This window comes from Oncorhynchus nerka, linkage group LG26 (assembly GCF_034236695.1).
Source record: "Oncorhynchus nerka isolate Pitt River linkage group LG26, Oner_Uvic_2.0, whole genome shotgun sequence".
NCBI classification, from domain to species: domain Eukaryota; kingdom Metazoa; phylum Chordata; class Actinopteri; order Salmoniformes; family Salmonidae; genus Oncorhynchus; species Oncorhynchus nerka.
The window spans coordinates 36,956,559-36,980,883 of record NC_088421.1 but is presented as its reverse complement, the minus strand read 5'-3'; the positions used below and the strand labels follow the sequence as shown (position 1 = coordinate 36,980,883).

General features: G+C 44.6%; 1 protein-coding gene across 1 annotated transcript in view; it reads left to right on the top strand.

The window, feature by feature from the left end:
* The window catches only part of coro7 (coronin 7), a 292,664-nt gene that overhangs the window by 60,255 nt on the left and 208,084 nt on the right, over nucleotides 1-24,325 (top strand). The window contains exon 7 of the mRNA XM_065010595.1: nucleotides 4,750-4,800. Within this exon, the coding sequence (XP_064866667.1) occupies nucleotides 4,750-4,800 (51 nt within the window). The remainder of the gene's footprint in view (nucleotides 1-4,749; nucleotides 4,801-24,325) is intronic.

Sequence of the window (24,325 nt, the reverse complement as noted above, 5' to 3'; positions counted from 1 at the left end):
GAAGAAAGAGGAAAAAGCGAAAGACAGAAAAAGAAAGGGAAGAACAGAGTGGAGGAGAAATGTGACACTAGATGAGAGCGTCTGGGGGTTCAGGCTTCTCTGAGTTGACTGAGACCTTGGGTGTAATTTAACTCAATGGGCCCTTCAATCTCTGCAATACCCTTTATTTAAGCAAATATGCCCTGCCAACGTGTGTTCAATTGAGGCCGGGCTCACCCAAATGGGTGAACATGGGGGTGCGCTACGTCAGATGAAGGGAGACCGTGACCATCCATCCGTCACCCAGCGAGCAGCACTCATCATAACAGTCCTGGGGTGTGTTCATTAGACACTAAATGGAAGAAAGCGGAGCGACTGAAAACGACCAATAAGAGACGCTCAGTTGTGTTTTCCGTTGCATAACGTTTTGCTATGATGTGCTCTAATACACACTACCCAGATGTAGGGGCCTAGAGATGCATAATTCCATCAAGGGCTGTAACAGACTGGTTTTAAACACTGCAGTTCACCTTCCCTAACCTGTTCCATCAATCCTACTCCAAAAAGAGAAACAGTTCCTATCCCATTCCTCTCTCACTACCTCTGTCTTCATGTACTGAACAGCTTCTTTCACTTTCTCCCCATGCTGTTGTCTGCAGCAACAGTTAGGACCTCTCTATGGAGTCTTATAGCTTCTACAGCAGCAGGTATGACCTCTCTATGGAGTCTTGTAGCTTCTACAGCAACAGTTATGACCTCTCTATGGAGTCTTATAGCGTCTGCAGCAGCAGGTATGACCTCTCTATGGAGTCTTATAGCTTATACAGCAACAGGTATGACCTCTCTATGGAGTCTTATAGCGTCTGCAGCAACAGATACGACCTCTGGAGTCTTATAGCTTCTACAGCAACAGGTATGACCTCTCTATGGAGTCTTGTAGCTTCTACAGCAACAGGTATGACCTCTATGGAGTCTTATAGCATCTGCAGCAACAGGTATGACCTCTCTATGGAGTCTTGTAGCTTATACAGCAACAGGTATGACCTCTCTAGGAAGTCTTATAGCATCTGCAGCAACAGGTATGACCTCTCTATGGAGTCTTATAGCTTCTACAGCAGCAGGTATGACCTCTCTATGGAGTCTTGTAGCTTCTACAGCAGCAGGTATGACCTCTCTATGGAGTCTTATAGCGTCTGCAGCAACAGGTATGACCTCTCTATGGAGTCTTGTAGCTTCTACAGCAGCAGGTATGACCTCTCTATGGAGTCTTGTAGCTTCTACAGCAGCAGGTATGACCTCTATGGAGTCTTGTAGCTTCTACAGCAACAGGTATGACCTCTATGGAGTCTTGTAGCTTCTACAGCAACAGGTATGACCTCTCTATGGAGTCTTGTAGCTTCTACAGCAGCAGGTATGACCTCTCTATGGAGTCTTGTAGCTTCTACAGCAGCAGGTATGACCTCTATATAGTCTTGTAGCTTCTACAGCAACAGGTATGACCTCTATGGAGTCTTGTAGCTTCTACAGCAACAGGTATGACCTCTCTATGGAGTCTTGTAGCTTCTACAGCAGCAGGTATGACCTCTCTATGGAGTCTTGTAGCTTCTACAGCAGCAGGTATGACCTCTATGGAGTCTTGTAGCTTCTACAGCAGCAGGTATGACCTCTATGGAGTCTTGTAGCTTCTGTTAATGTGGGTTTTTCACATTATGGGTTCAAAACAGTGAGCAGATATTCCCCTTTCTCTTCATATTGGATATACTTTTTATCCAGCTCCGTTTTAATAGACACACACACACACTCCCATGATAAAGAAATATTATTAGTTATTATCAGTGTGTGACCCAACTCCTCCTGATGTCACACAGTCTGGACTGTCAGTCACTGGGGATTGACACTGTTGTTTTGTGGGGAGTTGCCATGGACAACTGGAAAGGGGAGGTTGGCTGTGTGCATGTGTGTGAAAGCTATACAGCAGGGTTGAACTCATTAACAGCAGCTTGAGAATGATTTTCGTTCTATGCCGCTTTGATTAAACAGCTGCAGTCTCTGCGCGCACACACACACACACACACACTTGTGTTTGTGTTAGGGAGAGTGTGGCCACCCCATCTGTGTGTTTATGAGAGGGTGGATCATGTGTGTGTGTTTAAAGCCAATAGGTTATTGTCAGGAGGTTATGAGGGTCTGTTTGAGTGTGTCTGTTTATACTAGTGGGCACATTGCATGGGACTGACACTCATCCAGCATAGTTTCCCCTCCGGCAGATGATTTTGTTTGTTGTTAGAACACTGAATAGTTCTCTTTTGACAAGGGTGGTGTGTGTGTGTGTGTGTGTGTTTGCGGGTGTGTGTGTGTGTAGTGTGTTAAGGTCAGTAAGGGCAGCCAGTCTCTAGAGGCGATGGTTGATGATCTGTCCACCCTGTCTTGTCTGCTGTGTTTTCCCTGCTGTGTGTGTGTTGTTGGGACAGGGCCTGACACTGTGGTCTCTGAGCCCTGGCTTCAGCCTGGGTCACAGAGGCCCAATGCCACAGCTTTAGGCTACACTAACCTGTGGGTGGGCTGTCACCACACACACACACAAACACACACAGCGCTTTAGAATTAGGAAAACTCCTGTTTGTTATTCCAAGCAGTAAACAGCAAATAAATCCATCATCCATAGTGTGGACTGCTCGTGGAAAACACACACACACACACACACACACTTTGAACTGGGTCTTTGAAGGCAAGGCCAGGGGAACCCCTTCCTCTCAACAATCACTTTCTTCAACTTTGATTTCAGCTGGGGTGTGTGTGTCTTACAGAAAGGTTAATGCCGGTCTGCCTGTCTGTTTTCTGGTTGTGTGTGTGTGTTTGTGCTTTCACTGTGTAAGTGCACAAAAACCTGAGTCCTTGTATCAGTCAGTGTCATTGCCCTGATTCTTTCTGACATGTGTTGATGTCTTGGTGGGGGTTGTGTTTGGTCTGAGGGTTATTACAGTTGTTACCTGTTATTATGCTGTAGGTTTCTGTCAGTGTTTCACTGATATCTGAGCCCTGTGTCATATTGAGTGACACACACACACACACACACCAGGACAGGAGTGTCCCCGGCCACAGCCGGTTCCCATTACACCCCATTTCCTCGCAATCACAGAGGATCCCCTCTCTGATTGTCTGGCCTGATTACTGCCGTATGCTTAGGGCCAGTGGGGGTGAAGTCAAGGGGGGTAGGGTAAAGGGGGGTTGGGGGGGACACAATAAGGCAAGGACGGATCATTGAATTACTGCTCTATGATTCATAAAGCGTCACAGAGTAGGACTGCTGATCTAGAATCAGTTTTTCCTTTTAGATCATAATGACTACCATTATTTGGACAGGTAGGACCTGATCCTAGATCAGCATCTCCTACTCTGAGATGTTCTATGGAAAAGGGCTGAGGATCAGTCAGATCTGATACATATACAGGGCCCAGAGTTTTACCGGTTCAGACCACATGGTCAGGAACACCTTGTGGCTCCAGTTACATAGTCTGCCGTAACTCCTGGCTCCTGTGATCTAGTCAGAGAAAGTTTCAATCCTAAGCAACCTGCATTCACATTGTTTGAAGTACAATAGACCAACACAGCTACTGTAGTAGATCAAAGCTATGTGCTGGAAAGACTAGGTAGAGCATGGATGGAGTAGGCATTGTGGTGCTCATGTGAATTTCCTATCTTTTTTGGCTTCAGACCAATCCCCCTACTTCTCACTTAAAACATATTTTTTTTGTTTTTAATACACTCCGAGGAAAGTTTATTAGGTACACCCATCTAGTACCGGGTCGGAACTCCCTTTGCCTCCAGAACAGCCTGAATTCTTTGGGTAATGGAATCATTGCTCAATTGGTATCAAGGGACCTAACATGTGCCAGGAAAACATTCCCCACACCACTGCCACCAGCCTGTACCGTTGACACCAGGCCGGATGGGGCCATGGACTCATGCTGCTTACGCCAAATCCTGACTCCACCATCAGCATGATACAACAGTAACCAGGGTTTGTCGGCCAGGCAATGTTTTTCCACTTCTCAATTGTCCACTATTGGTGATCGCGTGCCCACTGGAGCCACTTCTTCATGTTTTTAGCTGATAGGAGTGGAACCCTGTGTGGATGTCTGCTGCAATAGCACATCTGTGACAAGGACTGATGTGTTGTACTGCCGTTATTATTGTACTGCGCCGTGAAAAGCCCAGGAGGCCGGACGTTTCTGAGATACTGGAACCGGGGCACGCCTTGCACCGATGATCATACCACGCTCAGTCGCTTAGGCCACTGGTTTTGCCCACTGAATGACTCGATGCCTGTCTGCCTGTTTTATACAGCAAGCCACAGACACGTGACTCATTATCTGTAGGAGTGAACCATTTTTGTGAACGGAGTGTTGTACCTAATAAACTGTCCAGTGAGTGTATTGGTGTCTGCTGAAATGAAATCGTCAGTCATTTCATGGACTGTGGGTTAGTTATTTCAAGATTTTATAGCGGTTCACTCTAATCATGGTTGGCTTCTACAAATACCAGGAGAATGCTGTGTTGCACTGTTTAAGACCATGCTAACATTTTCTGGTGTTGTTCAGTTCCATATGTCTGTCATGATTTAGAAGAGTAAGAAAGGGACCAATCAGTTTGTGCTTCTGATTCAAATCTAAAGATTTGTCAACATTGTCTTGTAGCGTTCATTTAAGTACTTCTGTGTCATTTTCCAAGTAACCCCAATACACATCTTTCCTCTTTTTTGTTTTCTAGGACAAAAAGCTGCGAGTCTTTGACCCACGAGCCCAGCTGACACCTGTTCAGGTAAGTCCCTCTACTGGACTCCACATCTCCTCTTACCCACAAGAACTAACCAGAAGCATCATTCATTGCCATCCATCCAGTGAATGTATGCTGCTTGACAGAGCTCATAGAATGAATGGGTAGATTAACAGAGGACAGGGGTGATACATTCTGTATGACTGTGACCTGGCTCTCTGTGACTTGTCCTGGAGATCAGCGAAGGTCAGCCTGCCGGACCAGGTATCAGAGGGTTAAAGCGTGTTACTCTGTGTGTCTCTGTGTAACACTTCACAAGATGGAGAACTACAGGCACGGTCAGCTCTCCATCTCCTCTGTGTTGATTTCTAATGGCCGACCTCCTGACCCTTCCCTCTGGAAGCTGCCCTGTCAGTCTGCCTTGCCCCACGCTGTGGTGGGATGGTGTAGGGTGAACTTGCCCCTACATGCTGGTCTTTGCTCAGTTGTGAATTTTCTTCACTTATGGTTAAGATTAGGATTGGTTGAGGGGAAGCTGATCCCAGATCTGTACCTAGGGGAAATATGACCTAGTCCCACTGAAAAACATGGTGGCTTTGGCCCAAAGCTCTCACCACTGTCCCTTCTCCTGATTTATCTAAGTATTGATTCATTAGGACTGTACACAAGTTAGTTACCCGTGGGAACCAAGGGAAACATTAGGAATGGTGTTGTTGGTGTGACCTTGAACCTCTGTGACCTCTGGTTACTTCCTTACTGGGATTTATCGGAGTTGTTGACGATGGCATCTCAGTCCCAGTTTTTGGCCAATCAACCCTGAGCAAGGCAGTTAACCCACTGTTCCCCGGGCGAGGGAGACGTGGATGTCGATTAAGGCAGCCCCTCGCACCTCTGATTCAGAGGGGTTGAGTTATGTGGAAGACACATTTCAGTTGAAAGCATTCAGTTGTACTACTGACTAGGTACCGCCCTTTCCTTTCCTTTCCAATGGTACTCCATCACAACCAGCAGGAATGAGGAGGGGGCACACGCAAACCCTCCTGTATGTGAGTGTGTGCAACATTGAGAAATTATTCTCTCACTTTTTGGCAGCAGACATCAAGGGCACCTCCTTGAGAGATTTCATTAGTGTTATAGTCCCTGTGTTAGTCTCCCTCTGTCATCTGTAAATAGAGATGTCATTAGTGTTATAGTCCCTGTGTTAGTCTCCCTCTGTCATCTGTAAATAGAGATGTCATTAGTGTTATAGTCCCTGTGTTAGTCTCCCTCTGTCATCTGTAAATAGAGATGTCATTAGTGTTATAGTCCCTGTGTTAGTCTCCCACTGTCATCTGTAAACAGAGACTGGCTGGAAAAACAATACATGCTCTAGCCAGCAGATTAAATATTACACACCGCTCAGCGCCCACCGCCCGGGTGTAAATACCTGGAGGACAGCTCACTGCCAAAGAGGTTGTGTGTGTGTGTGTGTGTGTGGCTATGACACCTTTGTAAAAGGATTACTGTTTTACAGGCCTCTGTGCCGACTGACATCATGCGCCTTGTCTTAAAGGAAGTTGAGAAAAGTTCCATATGGATTTTTCTGTACGTGGCCTTGGGCATTGTGTACATGAGTCTCTGTGTGTGTCTATTTACTGTGAGCGTGTTTGCTGAGTCAATGTGAGAGAGGATAACTGGCTCCAGTCCAAGTGTTTGAACCCTCCAGTACAATATTTACCTCAGGTGTGTCAATCTGTCAGACACTGGAGAACCTTTCTGACAACATCTCCTGCTTTTAACCAACAGGACAGCACTCCCATGGAATATTACTTCAGGTTGTGGATGCGTTTGGCAACGGGACCATTGTTAGAAATGAACTGCTACTCAAATGACTGAATTCCTTAGATCTCTCGATGCGTTTGGATAAAGAACATTGTGAAACTGAAGTAAAACCTGCTGGAATGTTTTCAGTTTGCTCATTTAAGGGTTCTTTGTGAAGGGTCCACATGTCTGGAACTCATGACCCAGGGCTTTGGAAACACACGCTCACACTCACACTCTCATATTCATCAAGAGGACCTGATAAGTGTGCAATAGTTAAACCAGAAAGCCCCATCATCTCAGCCCCCTTGACAGGTTTCAGATGTCTCTCTGGAGAACGTGAGAAGGAGCGCCACTCCCATTAACACCATGCTGGGTGGTAGAGTAGACTTTAACGAGCCGAGCAGTGGTTCATCCTAGCATCCTAACACACAGCTGGTGTTCCAAATGGCCCCCTATTCTCTTTATAGTGCACTACTTCTGACCAGTGCCCATAGTGCTCAGGTCAAAAGTAGTGCACTATGTAGGAGAAAGGGTGGCATTTGGGACAGACAGAAACACAATGAGGCTGGTAATTGGACCGGATCGAGGGTGTGAATCTAATGTATACATGAGTCTCAGAGTACTGTTAAACACAGTATTACACACAGCATTACATTTCAGTTAACACTGGGGATCTGACAGACATTCACTGCATCACAATGAAATCTGGGGGAAACCGACGGCGGTTTGGTTTTAGATGTCTTTGTGATACCTCCAGATGTCTTTGTGATGCCCCAGATGTCTTTGTGATGCCTCCAGATGTCTTTGTGATGCCCCAGAGATGTCTTTGTGATGCCCCCAGATGTCTTTGTGATGCCCCCAGATGTCTTTGTGATGCCCCAGATGTCTTTGTGATGCCCCCAGATGTCTTTGTGATGCCCCCAGATGTCTTTGTGATGCCCCCAGATGTCTTTGTGATGCCTCCAGATGTCTTTGTGATGCCCCAGATGTCTTTGTGATGCCCCCAGATGTCTTTGTGATGATGTCTTTGTGATGCCCCCAGATGTCTTTGTGATGCCCCCAGGTGTCTTTGTGATGCCCCCAGGTGTCTTTGTGATGCCCCAGATGTCTTTGTGATGCCCCAGATGTCTTTGTGATGCCCCAGATGTCTTTGTGATACCCCCAGATGTCTTTGTGATGCCCCCAGATGTCTTTGTGATGCCCCCAGATGTCTTTGTGATGCCCCAGGTGTCTTTGTGATGCCTCCAGATGTCTTTGTGATGCCCCAGATGTCTTTGTGATGCCCCAGATGTCTTTGTGATGAGATGTCTTTGTGATGCCCCAGATGTCTTTGTGATGCCCCCAGATGTCTTTGTGATGCCTTTGTGATGTCTTTGTTGCCCCCAGATGTCTTTGTGATGCCCCCATGCCCCCAGATGTCTTTGTGATGCCCCAGATGTCTTTGTGATGCCTCCAGATGTCTTTGTGATGCCCCCAGATGTCTTTGTGATGCCTCCAGATGTCTTTGTGATGCCTCCAGATGTCTTTGTGATGCCTCCAGATGTCTTTGTGATGCCCCCAGATGTCTTTGTGATGCCCCCAGATGTCTTTGTGATGCCTCCAGATGTCTTTGTGATGCCCCCAGATGTATTTGTGATACCCCAGATGTCTTTGTGATGCCTCCAGATGTCTTTGTGATGCCCCCAGATTGATTGTTTGTTTATGTCAAACTTAAAGGCGTACTGATATTAACAGTTTTGATATTTTAAATGAATGATACTCATTGGTTGTTGAAGGATATCCCTTATGCATGCTGTCCAAAGCTCCGTCTATGATTTTAAGTGGTAACATTTCTCCAGCCCCATCTCTGAGGCTTATATCAAGTCAAGTGGTGGGGCTCCTGTTTTGTTGTTTTTAAATGATAGAGTGGGTCTTTTAAGATGCATTCCACTAGGGTTTCTGTCTTGTCTTCTTCCCCCACAATGCATTGTAACAACTCTGTCTGTTCTGTCATGATTTGATGGAAGCGAATTGCCGGCGAGGCCACAATATAAACAGTACCGGTCTCAAAACGGTCTCAACTTGTCTCTGTGTATGTTGCTAACCTCATAGATAACTCAGTTTTTTTCTTCATGACTGAGCCATTGTTTCCTCATCAACTGAGGCCACGGAACACTGCACCACAATCTTCTGTCGGAGGAAAGCCGCCCTGGTTCAAACGCTTTCAAATCAAATTTATCATGCGGCGAATACAACAGGTGTAGATTTTACCATGAAATGCTTACTTACGAGCCCTTTTCCAACAATGCGAAGTAAAAAGTGTTTTCTATTTGCTCATTTTCTAACACAATAAATAACAATAATGAGGCTCTATACAAATTTTTGCTCTAGCCCGCCTGGAGTGCAAAATGGCCATGGTTTATACTTTTGGGACTAGTCTATTGGCCCATTAAGTCAGACCAGCTCAATCTAGCACATAATCTAGTATTTGAAATTATTTCCAGTAGTGTTTGAACCCAGGTCTGGAGGAAAGCTGGTAACTATTAAAGAGAGGATCTCCTCTAAAGGAGGTGAGAAGTGATGAAGTGTTTTTACTTCGCTAAACAAATCATGTCATCGTTCAGCAGGCGTTCAGTGTAGCAGTACCATCCAGGGCTATATCTTGGAGCCTGTCCTGATTCCACCCCTAGCCAATCCTGGGTGAAGTGGTTGTTAGAGGAGTTTGCTTGCTAAAGCACTGTTGACTGGACTAGCTTTCATTCAGTACAGTACCGTCCAGGGACATATGGAGCAGATTTTTGACGTGTCCTGTTCAACCCTAGCCTGGACGCCAAACTGTTGCTATGTTCATTTGGCATGACAATCACCATATGAGTTTTCAAGATGGCACAAACAGATCTGGGACCAGGCTAGTTCAACCGTAGCCGAGATGCCAAACTTGGGTGTGCTTCAGCCTACTCTTTCTAAAGCCTTAACCTTCGTTACGGCAGTTTGTTTGCTTAAGCATAACCATATGGGGCAACCATGCTACATGTAGCTTCCACCCAGCTTCTAGCTACAGTATATTACCATCTCTCTGGTTCCCACTAAGGCCAAGCTGCCAAGTCAAAATGCGCTTTATCGGGAAAATGTATGAAATTTGTGTTTTGCTCTTAACCTACCCCTAAATTAAGGTTAGGATGGACATGATTATGTTCCCTTATAGGCAGGTGGAGTAAATATATAGACAGTAATTGAAGCTGTGATTTTTGCTGTATTTATGGGGAAAGAGAGCTTGCTGGGTAATTTAAGCTTCGGACAGGAAGAGCCGTATTCCAACTGCGTGTGTGTGTGCATGCACGCATGCTGCACACATAGTGTACATTTAGATAGCTGGCACAGGTTGTGTGTGTGTGTGTGTGTGTGTGTGTGTGTGTGTGTGTGTGTTCTCAGAATCTCTCACACTGAAACGTATCGTTTTGATCTTTGGATGTTTTCCACTTCGTACCTTTCAGACAATTTTTGTGAACTCCAGTGCAGTTTGCTTCATTTTTTGTGCAATGTGAAGACTCCAGAGGAACTCAGACCCCTCCAAAAGCCCACGAAGAGAACCCAACTGAGGCCATCTCGAGATGTGGTCTGAGTTGTTATTATTCTCGCACCACACACTAGATCAGGTCTTCCCAAACTCGGTCCTGTAGGCTAAGAGAGATCTTTAAGCTGTTTATTTGATTGTGGGGGTTTGAATGGTGTGAGAAGACCACAACATATTTGGTGAGAATCACTCAAATCAATTCTAGCTCTTATATAAGGGGCAGTAGCCTGCATTGGGTGTACAATTTTCAATTACAGCATGATTTAATCTGCATTTATTCTTCTGCTATTAATTCTGTTACCGATAATATTTTCATGTTTAATTGTATCGTCTGATTACAATTATTATGTCATGAATGCAATCTATTAGCTTTCAAAATGTTAGTCGGATAACAACATGTTCTGATTAAATGGCTTGTCCTGCAATTTGTAAATAATTGTATTGAGTGAATGTTGGAAAAAGATCTTGGTTCCCTTCTAAACATAGAAATGTGAACCCAAAGAGGACTGAGTCACTTTAAAGAGGACTGAGATTGGTTCTTTTAAAGATGATTCTATGTGAAAACACCCTTATTTTACATTTGACTACCTTTCAGTGCTTGTTACTGTCCCTTTTTTAGTTTTCTTATAGAAACACCTGATATTTATCTGTCTCTCCCCATGGCTCTGTACTTTCCCTAATCATCCCTAATGTCTCCGTTCCTAGAGGCATCTACTGACCTCCCTAGCGAGGCCTCTTCCCTGCCCATACTTAGTTACAAGGTTTGGTGTGGTGCACGTGCCTGTGTTTGTGTCCCATCCGTGTGTGTGTTGGAATTACAGAGCTGAAAATACTCCTCATACTTTTGGGCCAGAGCTGGCTGCAGATTCGGAGGCTGTGGTCCCTGGCAGGGAAGAGGAGAGAGGGAGACAGGAAAGGGAATGGTTTCTCTGGATTCTTGGAGGCCAGATTCCTCCATTTTGGGCTTCTGCTGCTTTTGGTGAAATTAGAGAGGGCCTGGAATGGGTTTTGGAGGAGAGCGAGGGAGAGAGTGAGTAGGGCAAAGGAGTGAAAACACACCAGTCAACTGCATTACTGAGACCGGACACTCCCCTCTCTCTAACCTCTCTCCCCTGTAACTTTAAACATACAGGCTGTGTGTGTGTGTTCAGTGACTGCTCAGAATCTTATTTTTCTTTATAGGAGGTGTGTGTGTGTGACTGCTCAGAATCGTATTTTTCATTATAGGAGGTGTGTGTGTGTGTGGGTATGTGGATCTCATGGTCATTCAGACTCACATTTGTCGTTACAGGAAGTCCACACTAGCAGTGGGCACGGTGGGCTAGCTTCCAGACGGTGTGGACTCTGGCAGCCATGACAATGAGGCTCTGTGGCTGACTGCTGCTAGAGTAACTTATACAGTATTACTGTTTTAGGCCAGAGGGAAGAGCTGTGAAATAGAAGAGGTGGGGTATAGGGAAGGAGGCAGGGAGGCAGGGAGGGTGAAAATAGAGAGGCAGAGAGACCTAGACTCTAGGTCCTAGAGGCTAACCAATAGATTTCACCACTGGTTTTGTCCTCCTTCCGTTGTTGTTGTCCCTTGATTATGATGTATTTTGGTATTTGGTATTTTCGTAGGATCACCTTTAGCTGGTGTAAAAGCAGCAGCTACTCTTCCTGGGGTCAACACAGAACATGAGACATGAATATACCGAACATTCATAGACAAGAACAGCTCCATGACAGAACTACATAGCCTACACTTTAATACAGACACACACTATCCAGGTCAAACAGGGGAGAGGTGTTGTGAGGTGTTGCTTTATCTGTTGTTGAAACCAGGTTTGCTGTTCATTTGACCAATATGAGATGGAATGGAGTTCCATGCAATAATGGCTCTATATAATACTGTACGCTTTATTGAATTTGTTCTGGACATGCCACACCCCTGGTGGCATGTCTGGTGTGTGTGTAAGTGTGTGTGTGTGTGTGTGTGTGTGTGTGTGTACTTCAGAGCTGTGTGTAAGTTGACTATACAAACCATTTGGAATTTTCAACACATTTGTTTGTTTCTTATAAAATAAGAAGTGATGCAGTCAGTCTCTCCTCAACTCTTAGCAAGATAGATTGGCATGCATAGTATTTCTATTAGCTCTCTCTCTAGCTCTCTCTCTAATTACAATGAAGAGCCAGACGTGCCGTGCTGTTCTGGTCCAGCTGCAGCTTAACTAGGTCCTTCTTTGCAGCACTTGACCATATGACTAGACAATATTCAAGATAAGTCGAAACTAGAGCCTGAAAGACTTGCTTTGTGGAGTGTGGTGTCAAAAAAGCAGAGCATCTCTTTATTATAGACAGACCTCTCCCCATCTTTACAACCATTGAATCTATATGTTTTGACCATGACAGTTTACAATCTAAGGTAACGCCAAGGAATTTAGTCTCCTCAACTTGTTCAACAGTTTGATATTAAAGAAAACCCTCTGATTTCTATTAGATATATATAGTTCTGAATCCATGATATGGCACAGTTTGAAAATCCATAAAACATCAGTTTTCTCAACAAGAGGTTATGGTGAATCATATGAAAGGCTGCACTAGGATCTAACAGTACAGTTCCCACAGTCTTCTTATTATCAATTTATTTCAACCAATCATCAGTCATTTGTGTCAGTGCAGTACATGTTGAGTGCCCTTCTCTATATGCATGCTGAAAATCTGTTGTCAATTTGTTTACAGAGAACTAGCATTGTATTTGGTCAAACACCATTTTTTCCCAACAGTTTGCTAAGAGCTAGTAACAAGCTGATAGGTCTGCTGTAAGAACCAGTAAACACCACTTTACTTGGGTAGCGGAATGACTTTGGCTTCCTTCCAGGCCTGAGGACAAAGAATTTCCTTTAGGCTCAGATTAAAGATATGACAGATAGGAGTGGCTATAGTCAACTACCATCCTCAGTAGCTTTCCATCTAAGTTGTCAATGGCAGGAGGTTTGTCATTATTGATCAATTACAATCATTTTCCCACCTCTCCCACACAACTTTACAAAATTCAAACTTAAAATTTTAATTTTAAATTCAAACTTATTTATTTTTATTTATTTATGCATGAATGCAATGGCTCACTGTTATTGGCATTTCCTCCCTAAGTTTGACGTTTATGCATGATGCCAATGAAGTTCTAATTTAAATAATTTGCAACATCAAATGGTTTGTGATAAGTAAGCATCTGATTGAGTTTTTTTTTATTGATTTGTCTTTGTGCCCAACTCAAGTTTTTCCCCATCATTCTTTGTCATTGATCTTCAGCCATTCTGTGTCTTCTTCTTTTTTTGAGTTTAGTCACATTTTCCAATTGGCATAAGCCAGTTAGATGTACTGCCGGACTTTTAGTCCCCATTTTCATCTCTTTCAACCATGATCAATATCTCATCTATCCATGGTCAATTTCTTAACAGTTGCATGTTTATCAATAATGGAAGAAACAGTAATAAATTAATCAAGTGCAGCATCTGGAGATCTTATTCATCACAGTGTCCGGAACCATACTCGGTTTCTGTGCGTCTCATCTACCCTAATGGGAGAGTTGGAACAGGTGCATGTTTAATGGCAATCAATTGGAAAAAACACTCTTGGCTGCAAAGTAATCATACTGCAGATTCCCTTAGGAGATTCTACTACAGTTCTATAGTGCCAGTATGCATGGATAGACTGTGTATGCTGGCATCTGTGTTCACATTTTTTATTTCTTTTTTATTTCACCTTTTGGAACCAGGTAGGCAAGTTGAAACAAGTTCTCATTTACAATTGGCCACCTGGCCAAGATTGAAGTTGAGAAAACAAAGTTGTCAGATCACAGATATTCTTAGCGTAGTCTGGGACACAGAGTTACACTTGGAGTAAAACAAACATACAGTCAATAATACAGTATAAACAAGTCTTATACAATGTGGCAAATGAGGTGAGAAGGGAGGTAAAGGCAAAAAAGGCCATGGTCAAATTAAATACAATATAGCACAATAAAACACTGGAATGGTAGATTTGCAATGGAAGAATGTGCAAAGTAGAAATAAAAATAATGGGGTGCAAAGGAGCAAAATAAATCAAATAAATTAAATACAGTTGGGAAAGAGTCATTGTTTGGGCTCTAAACTAAGGTGCAGTAATCTAAGTCACTCCATTTTCCCCCCATCTCTTTCAACCATACAGTTTTTCAATTTCTCATCTAGAGAACTGGAAGGAGAATTCCAAAACAGAAAGCATGGTTTATCAATGACTGAGAATATAACTGCTGGAGCGTGTAATAAATTGGGAGATGCAATGGTGACAGCATCTGAGATAAGGGGGATTTACCTAGCAGGGTCTTATTAGATGACATGGAGCCAGTGGGTTTGGCGGGTAAAGCTCGGGCCAGCTCTGATAAGCGTACAGGTCGCAATGGTGGGTGGTATATGGGGCTTTGGTGACAAAACGGATTGCACTGTGATAGACTGCATCCAATTTGTTGAGTAGGGTATTGGAGGCTATTTTGTAAATGACATCGCCAAAGGAAAAAGGATGGTCAGTTTTACAAGGGTATGTTTGGCAGCATGAGTGAAGGATGCTTTGTTGCAGATTCCCTTAGCCAATTCTAGTTTACTTGGAGATGTTTGATATGGGTCTGGAAGGAGAGTTTACAGGATAGACTGACACCTAAGCAGGCAGTTGAGCATGCACATGCATGCACACACGAAACCAGCAGGCACGAACACAGACTCTTATAGATTGATTTTGACTCGAATCTCCAGGTTAGACACATAGTAGACACGTCAGAAATATTAAAAGGTCAAGAACAAAACTTTTAACTTCCACGTTTGAGAGAAATTCATATTTTTGTCTCTTTTAATGTGAATCTCCATTTCAGCATGAGGGTGACGACCACAGTGGATACAGCGATAGTCTCTCTTGAGTACCAGCATTAAACCCTACTACAGAGACGACAGCGATACAGTCCGTCCTGAGTACCAGGCCAGCATTAAACCCTACTACAGAGACGACAGCGATACAGTCCGTCCTGAGTACCAGGCCAGCATTAAACCCTACTACAGAGTGGCAGGCCAGCATTAAACCCTACTACAGTGATACAGTCTGTCCTGAGTACCAGGCCAGCATTAAACCCTACTACAGAGTGGCAGGCCAGCATTAAACCCTACTACAGAGAAATTACAGCGTCTACAGTCCGTCCTGAGTACCAGGCCAGCATTAAACCCTACTACAGAGTGGCAGGCCAGCATTAAACCCTACTACAGAGACTACAGTGATACAGTCCGTCCTGAGTACCAGGCCAGCATTAAACCCTACTACAGAGACGACAGCGATACAGTCCGTCCTGAGTACCAGGCCAGCATTAAACCCTACTACAGAGACTACAGTGATACAGTCCGTCCTGAGTACCAGGCCAGCATTAAACCCTACTACAGAGTACCAGGCCAGCATTAAACCCTACTACAGAGTGGCAGGCCAGCATTAAACCCTACTACAGAGTGGCAGGCCAGCATTAAACCCTACTACAGAGTGGCAGGCCAGCATTAAACCCTACTACAGAGTGGCAGGCCAGCATTAAACCCTACTACAGAGTACAGGCCAGCATTAAACCCTACTACAGAGTGGCAGGCCAGCATTAAACCCTACTACAGAGACGACAGCCAGCAGTAAACCCTAGTCCTGAGTGGCAGGCCAGCATTAAACCCTACTACAGAGTGGCAGGCCAGCATTAAACCCTACTACAGAGTCTACAGCGATACAGTCCGTCCTGAGTACCAGGCCAGCATTAAACCCTACTACAGAGTGGCAGGCCAGCATTAAACCCTACTACAGAGTCCGTCCTGAGTACCAGGCCAGCATTAAACCCTACTACAGAGTGGCAGGCCAGCATTAAACCCTACTACAGAGTGGCAGGCCAGCATTAAACCCTACTACAGAGTGGCAGGCCAGCATTAAACCCTACTACAGAATGCCAGGTCGGCATTAAGTCTGATCTCTGTGGCTCCATTCCCCAACACTGTACTGTACTACCTGATGTGTTTATTGATTGCTGTCTGTGTTATCTTGTTGAACTGTATTATATATGAGCCTATAATCCAGAAAGGAAAAAACTGAGGTCAAAGTTGTTGTTGAGGAGAAGCCCATATCTGGGTAGGTAGACTGTGGGATAGTTCAGCCATGACATGTTTACAACAGGGATGGAAGAGGAATTGTTGTTGGAAACACACCCACACGTTTACAATGGGAGAAGAGGAATCAGTCTTGGAAACACAGTCCACTTATTAAAACCTGTTTGTTTTCAGACAAAGTTCACAGTTAACAAGGTTGCTATAGTAACCATCTAGCCACTTCTGAATTGAAATTGAACAGCAATGGCCCAAGTCCAGCGGACAGCGTGACTGGGTGTATTAAAAACCACTGTTAGAAACATGGTTAGATTGATTCCTTGTGTAATGGGGAATGTGTGTAAGCTCTGAGTACGAGCTTTGACGTTTTCTTGGATAGTTCCCATTCTGTACTTTATGGATGTTGTATTTCTTGTTTCACAATGTTGACGTGATACCACATGATGTGCTGGTGTTAGATGTTCTCTGACCCTAAACACTTTTTATTCTCAAGGAAGTATCAACATCTCATTCTTTGGCAGTGCTGAAAGATGGTATGTGTGAGAATACATTATTTGGATGAAGAAAAAAGGGAAAACCTGTTAAGTAATTTAGACCTTTTTTAAGGAATCAGAAACCTCTAAAGAACCTGAACTATAACAGTTACAATGGGGCAAAAAAGTATTTAGTCAGCCACCAATTGTGCAAGTTCTCCCACATAAAAAGATGAGAGGCCTGTAATTTTCATCATAGGTACACTTCAACTATGACAGACAAAATTAGGAAAACAAATCCAGAAAATCACATTGTAGGATTTTTAATGAATTTATTTGCAAATTATTTTGCTTTGTTATGGAAGGTTTGGGAATCACTTCCTTTTAGGTGGTTGTAGAATTTAACGGCTCTTTTCTGGATTTTGAAAATGAGCGGGTATCGGCCTAATTCTGCTCTGAATGCATTTGGTGTTTTACGTTGTACACTGAGGATATGTTTGCAGAATTCTGCATGCAGAGTTTGGTTTTTGTCCCATTTTGTGAATTCTTGGTTGGTGAGCAGACCCCAGACCTCACAACCTTAAAGGGCCATGGGTTATAGGTGTAACTACTAGAGGTCGACCGATTTTATGATCTTTCAACACCGGTACCGATTAATCTGCCAATTTTTTTATTTTTATATATTTTTTATAATTTAAAAATGTATTTGTAATAATGACAATTACAACAATACTGAATGAACACCTATTTTAACTTAATATAATACATCAATGAAATCAATTTAGCCTCAAATAAATAATGAAACATGTTCAATTTGATTTAAATAATGCAAAAACAAAGTGTTGGAGAAGTAAAAGTGCAATATTTGCCATGTAAGAAAGCTAACGTTTAAGTTCCTTGCTCAGAACATGAGAACATATGAAAGTTGGTGGTTCCTTTTAACATGAGACTTCAATATTCCAAGGTAAGAGGTTTTAGGTTGTAGTTATTATAGGAATTATAGGACTATTTCTCTCTATACCATTTGTATTTCTTATACCTTTGACTATTGGATGTCCTTATAGGCACTTTAGTATTGCTAGTGTAACAGTATAGCTTCCGTCCCTCTCCTCGCCCCTACCTGGGCTTGAACCAGGAACACAACGACAACAGCCACCCTCGAAGCAGCGTTACCCATCGCTCCACAAAAGCCGCAGCCCTTGCAGAGCAAGGGGAATAACTACTCCAAGTCTCAGAGCGAGTGACATTTGAAATGCTATTAGCGTACACCCAGCTAACTAGCTAGCCATTTCACATCGGTTACACCAGCCATTAGGCTGATAGGCTTGAAGTCATAAACAGCGCTGTGCTTGCAAAGAGCTGCTGGCAAAACGCACGAAAGTGCTGTTTGAATGAATGCTTACGAGCCTGCTGCTGCCTACCATCGCTCAGTCAGACTGCTCTATCAAATCATAGACGTAATTATAACATAACAACACACAGAAATACAAGCCTTAGGTCATCAATATGGTTGAATCCGGAAACTATCATTTCAAAAACAGAATGTTTATTATTTTAGTGAAATACGCAACCATTCGGTATTTTATCTAACGGGTGGCATCCATCAGTCTAAATATTCCTGTTACATTGCACAACCTTCAATGTTATGTCATAATTATGTAAAATTCTGGCAAATTAGTTCGCAATTGTCACGCCTTGGTCTTAGTATTTTGTGTTTTCTATATTATTTGTTCAGGCCAGGGTGTGACATGGGGTTATTGTATTGTCTTATTGGGGTTTTTGTAGGCATTGGGATTGTGGTTGATTAGGGGTGTGTCTAGTATAGGCTTGGCTGCCTGAGGCGGTTCTCAATCAGAGTCAGGTGATTCTTGTTTTCTCTGATGGGGAACCGTATTTAGGTAGCCTGGGTTTCACTGTGTATTTCGTGGGTGATTGTTCCTGTCTCTGTGTAGTTTCACCAGATAGGCTGTAATTAGGTTTTGTTCCGTTTGTTGTTTTGTATTTATAAGTTATTTCATGTATCGTCATTTTCTTCATTAAAGACATGAGTAACCACCACGCTGCATTTCGGTCCTCTCTTTCGACAAGCGAAGAACGCCGTTACAGCAATGATCCAGGCGACCCAAACTGTTGCATATACCCTGACTCTGCGTGCAATGAACGCAAGAGAAGTGACACAATTTCACCTGGTTAATATTGCCTGCTAACCTGGATTTCTTTTAGCTAAATATGCAGGTTTAAAAATGTATACTTCTGTGTATTGATTTTAAGAAAGGCATTGGTGTTTATGCTTTCTTCGCAAATGTGCTTTTGTTAAATCATCCCCCAGCGTTGCATCGATTTTATGCAACGCAGGACACGCTAGATAAACTAGTAATATCATCAACCATGTGTAGTTAACTAGTGATTATGATTGATTAATTGTTTTTTATAAGATAAGTTTAATGCTAGCTAGCAACTTACCTTCGCTTCTACTGCATTCACGTAACAGGCAGGCTCCTCGTGGAGTGCAATGAGAGTTAACTGTAACGTTGCAAGATTGGATCCCCTGAGCGGACAAGGTAAAAATCTGTCGTTCTGCCCCTGAACAAGGCAGTTAACCCACCGTTTCTGGGCCGTCATTGAAAATAAGAATGTGTTTTTAACTGACTTGCCTAGTTAAATAAAGGTATAAAATAAATGAATCTGCAAAATCAGCGCCCAAAAATACCGATTTCCGATTGTTATGAAAACTTGAAATCGGCCCTAATTAATCGGCCATTCCAATTAATCGGTCGACCTCAAGTACCTACCATAGGAGGTCCCTTGGAGCCTACCATTGACTATGTACATACCCAGCCTGCGACAGAGCTGCAGGAGTTGTGACCCGTTTTTTGTGGTTATGTTGTGCCTAGGGGGGTATATGGGGGAGGGAATGCTGTCACCTCCAGGCAGGTGTTTGTCCGGTTCTGGCATTTAGGTTGCCACAGACTAGTACATGTCCCTGGGCCTGGAAATGATTGATTTCCCCCTCCAGGATGGAGAAGCTGTCTTCATTAAAGTATGGGGATTCTAGTAGGGGATATAGGTAGCACACAGGAGGACATTTTGTTTCTGTTAAGATAATTTGCTTTTGAATTTCTAGCCTAAATGTAAAATGTTCCTGTTTTGATTCATTTAAAAAAGTGAGTTAGGTCTGCTCTATACCAAATTAGCATACCCCCTGAGTCCCTTCCCTGTTTCACACCTGGTAGTTTAGTGGATGGGATGGGACTTCCAGCTATCTGTAACCTAGAGGGCAACCAGTGGGTCCGTCTCCTCTATACCATGTTTCTTGTAGGATGACAATGTCTGCATTTCCGATTTCTTTGGTGAAGTCCAGGTTCCTGCTCTTTAGGCCAAAGGCAGATGGACTCAGGCCTTGGATATTCCAGGATGAGATAGTGAAGGCTTTGTGTTTCATAAAGTGTCCAATGTTGTTGGTCGTGTGGTTTGGCCTGTAAGTGTGAGCAGGGCCTGCTAATGGCTACCGGCTAACTCTACCCAGATGTTGCCCCATTCATTCTCCCTCCATCCCTTTTTGCTTGCCTATTGTAGCTCCCTGTATTACTGCCTGGGCCGCATCCCAAACGGCACCCTATTCCCTATATAGTGCACTGCTTTTGACCGGGGCCCGAACTCTGGTGAAAAGTAGCGCAGTATATAGGGAATAGGGTGCCATTTGGGACAGTCTTGCCTACTGCCTCTCCTCCAGTGTCAGTTCTGGTTTAAAAGGATCTAGCTTGTATGGAAGGAATGACGTGTAATGAAGATGGGATTTTACTGTCCTAAATATTTCCTGCACAGAGTCATATAATAACATCATATGGTTATTCCATTCATCCCTGTGCTGAAGCCAGTTATTATTTAAGTGTTTATTCATCTAGATTCTATGACAGGGTCCTTCCCCTCCAGTCTGTTGGAGTGCATTTCTTATGTAGAATTAAATAGAGAATGTTCACTACTGTGCTTTGTGTGCAGGACATTTTGGGAAGTTAGGCTTGTTCATTTTCTTAGAGAGAGGGAGAGAGTTGTTTTTGTTTGTTTGTTTCTATGAGATCATGATGTTTGTGTGTGGGTGTGTCTATGAGATTGTGTTTGTGTGTCAGTTAGTGTATTTGCAGGGAGTTGAGCTAATCAGCTAATGATTATGGGAGGATCCTGGTCCCAACAGAGAGGAGCTCTGTTAGAGGGGGAGGTGACAGAATGGAGTGCAGTGGGTTGGCTCCAGGAGGGGACTCTGGGTCGTGCTTCAGGAGAGGGTTATAGAGGTTCCAGCTGGTTAAGCTAATGAACAGAGGTGTGTGTGTGTGTGTTTCAGTGAGCTTGTGCTGGTGAAGTGTTCTTTTGAGGAGTGAGGCAAGGGGTGTGTGTGTGTGTGAGTGTGAGAGCCAGCTGGCACAGAAAGACCAGAGAAAGCTCTCGCAGCTCGATTCTGACTGCAACATGTGTGTGTTGTTTGGGAGTGGAGGGCTCATTAATGCGCTTGCAGCCTCGGGACCGTCAGTTTCCAGCTAATTAAGCCTAGCGCACAACACGTGGGCGACACCTGGAGCCAAGATGGCAGAGGCAGAGCCACACTGAGCCATGCTTTCCTGGGTTGGGTCTGAAATTAGAGCCCTTTTCCTGGATGGGGAATAGGTTGCCGATTTAGGGGGGGATGCGGTGGATGGTGTGATTCTTCTGTTGTAAGAGCCCAGCTCACTTGGGCCGTTGTTGTTTTGGAGGGAATTTGTTTCTCGTCATTATGTCTTAATAATGTGGTATTGTGTGTGTTGAAGATCACGTCAACATTGTCCTCGGTTTCTGTGATGTAACCACATTCTACATAATTGGTCTCCCTGAATGTGTTCTTGATACATATGTGTTACCTTTTAAAGTCATTGCTTCATCCTTCATATCCAAACTACAGATCATGATGCTGTTATACTGAATTGACCCTTTTGTTACTGGAGCTGTTGAGACGACTCAGAGAGACCAATTAGTGCTGATCTAGAATCAGTTTAGCCTTTTTTAGATCATAATGAATAACATCTGGACAGGGAGCACCTGATCCTAGGTCAGCACTCCTACTCTTGAGACGCTGTATGAATATGGGCCCAGAAACCATTTAGCCTCCGTCAGTCTTTCCATCATCAGATCAGGGTTGTGTATACCTGGTTGGACTAGGTGTGTCTGTGACTGTTGTTCATTGTCTGATCTTCTCTCCCTGTAATGTTGTCTTCTCTCCCCTGTTGGTAATGAGGCATTACACTGCTGGGTTATTTGTGAAGTGTGTGGGTTTGGGGAATGTGTGTGTGAACTGATGTGTGTGTTTTTGAGTTGTGGCTTTTGTGGTTAAGGTGTTTTTCCTCTAGTGTCAACATTTTAGCTCATTGCGGAGTTACACACTAACACACACACACATGCCCCCCCCCCCCCATTGGTGACCTTTGCTTTTCTTGGGATTGGAATTTGATCTAAATCACGGTGATGGTATACCGATACTGACAGGCAAGTGGAATACTGAGCACCTCAGAGAGTTCAACTGTCATCAGAGATCTAAGTCACTGGGCATCAGAGCGGAGCTGGGAGCAGACCCCACGGTGGAGCTGGGAGCAGACCCCACGGTGGAGCTGGGCGCAGACCCCACGGTGGAGCTGGGCGCAGACCCCACGGTGGGGCTGGGAGCAGACCCCACGGTGGAGCTGGGCGCAGACCCCACGGTGGAGCTGGGCGCAGACCCCACGGTGGAGCTGGGCGCTGACCCCACGGTGGAGCTGGGCGCAGACCCCACGGTGGAGCTGGGCGCAGACCCCACGGTGGGGCTGGGCGCAGACCCAACACTGTGGAGCTGGGAACCCCCCCGCGGTGGAGCTGGGAGCAGACCCCACGGTGGAGCTGGGCGCAGACCCCACGGTGGGCTGGGCGCAGACCCCACGGTGGGGCTGGGAGCAGACCCCATCGGTGGAGCTGGGAGCAGACCCCGCGGTGGAGCTGGGAGCAGACCCCACGGTGGAGCTGGGAGCAGACCCCCAAATGGTGGAGCTGGGAGCAGACCCCACGGTGGAGCTGGGTCAGCAGACCCCGTCACAATGCTGGGAGCAGACACCCGCGGTGGAGCTGGGTGCAGACCCCGCGGTGGAGCTGGGAGCAGACCCCCGCGGTGGAGCTGGGTGCAGACAGACAATATCTGGAGCTGGGAGCAGGGCCCCAATGCGAGCTAAGAGCAGGCCCCAGGACACAGCTGAGATTGACCTTAGTGGACCTTAAGGAAATGAACCGTAGAGTAATGTTGCTTAATACTCAGAGTATGTTAGCTAGCTGAGTCGTATTCATTAGGCACCAAACGGAAGAAAACGGACTGAAAGAGGAAGGGACTACCTGAATTTGTCCATTTAATAAGTGCTATTATTTTAGTTGTGCTACAATATGACATAATGAATATGCCCCTGACCTTCTATGGGCTAACCAATGGTGGTGCAATGAAGCTAGCCTGTTTTCCTTCCTCATCAGCCTGCTGTTTTCTACATAACACACACTAGTCAGTGAGCGTATAACATGTGCTAGTGTACAGTCGTGGCCAACATTTTTGAGAATGACACAAATATGGATTTTCACAAAGTCTGCTGCCTCAGTTTGTATGATGGCAATTGGCATATACTCCAGAATGTTATGAGTGATCAGTGATCAGTTGTGATCATTGCAAAGTCCCTCTTTGCCATGCAAATGAACTGAATTTCCACTGCATTTCAGCCCTGCCACAAAAGGACCAGCTGACATCATGCTGATTGAGTTCGAATAACAGACTGGAAGCTTCAAAAGGAGGGTGATGCTTGGAATCATTGTTCTTCCTCTGTCACACATTGTTACCTGCAAGGAAACACGTGCCATCATCATTGCTTTGCACAGAAAGGGCTTCACAGGCAAGGATATAGCTGCCAGTAAGATTGCACCTAAATCAACCATTTATCGGATCATCAAGAACTTCAAGGAGAGCAGTTCAATTGTTGTGAAGAAGGCTTCAGGGCGCACAAGAAAGTCCAGCAAGCACCAGGACCGTCTCCTAAAGTTGATTCAGCTGCGGGATCGGGGCACCACCAGTACAGAGCTTGCTCAGGAATGGTAGAGTGCATCTGCACGCACAGTGAGGCGAATACTTTTGGAGGATGGCCTGATGTCAAGAAGGGCAGCAAAGAAGCCACTTCTCTCCAGGAAAAACATCAGGGACAAACTGATATTCTGCAAAAGGTACAGGGATTGGACTGCTGAGGACTGGGGTAAAGTCATTTTCTCTGATGAATCCCCTTTCCGATTGTTTGGGGCATCCGGAAAAAAGCTTGTCCGGAGAAGTCAAGGTGAGTGCTACCATCAGTCCTGTGTCATGCCAACAGTAAACCATTCAGACCATTCATGTGTGGGGTTGCTTCTCAGCCAAGGGAGTGGGCTCACTCACAATTGTGCCTAAGAACACAGCCATGAATAAAGAATGGTACCAACACATCCTCCGAGAGCAACTTCTCCCAACCATCCAGGAACAGTTTGGTGACGAACAATGCCTTTTCCAGCATGATGGAGCACCTTGCCATAAGGCAAAAGTGATAACTAAGTGGCTC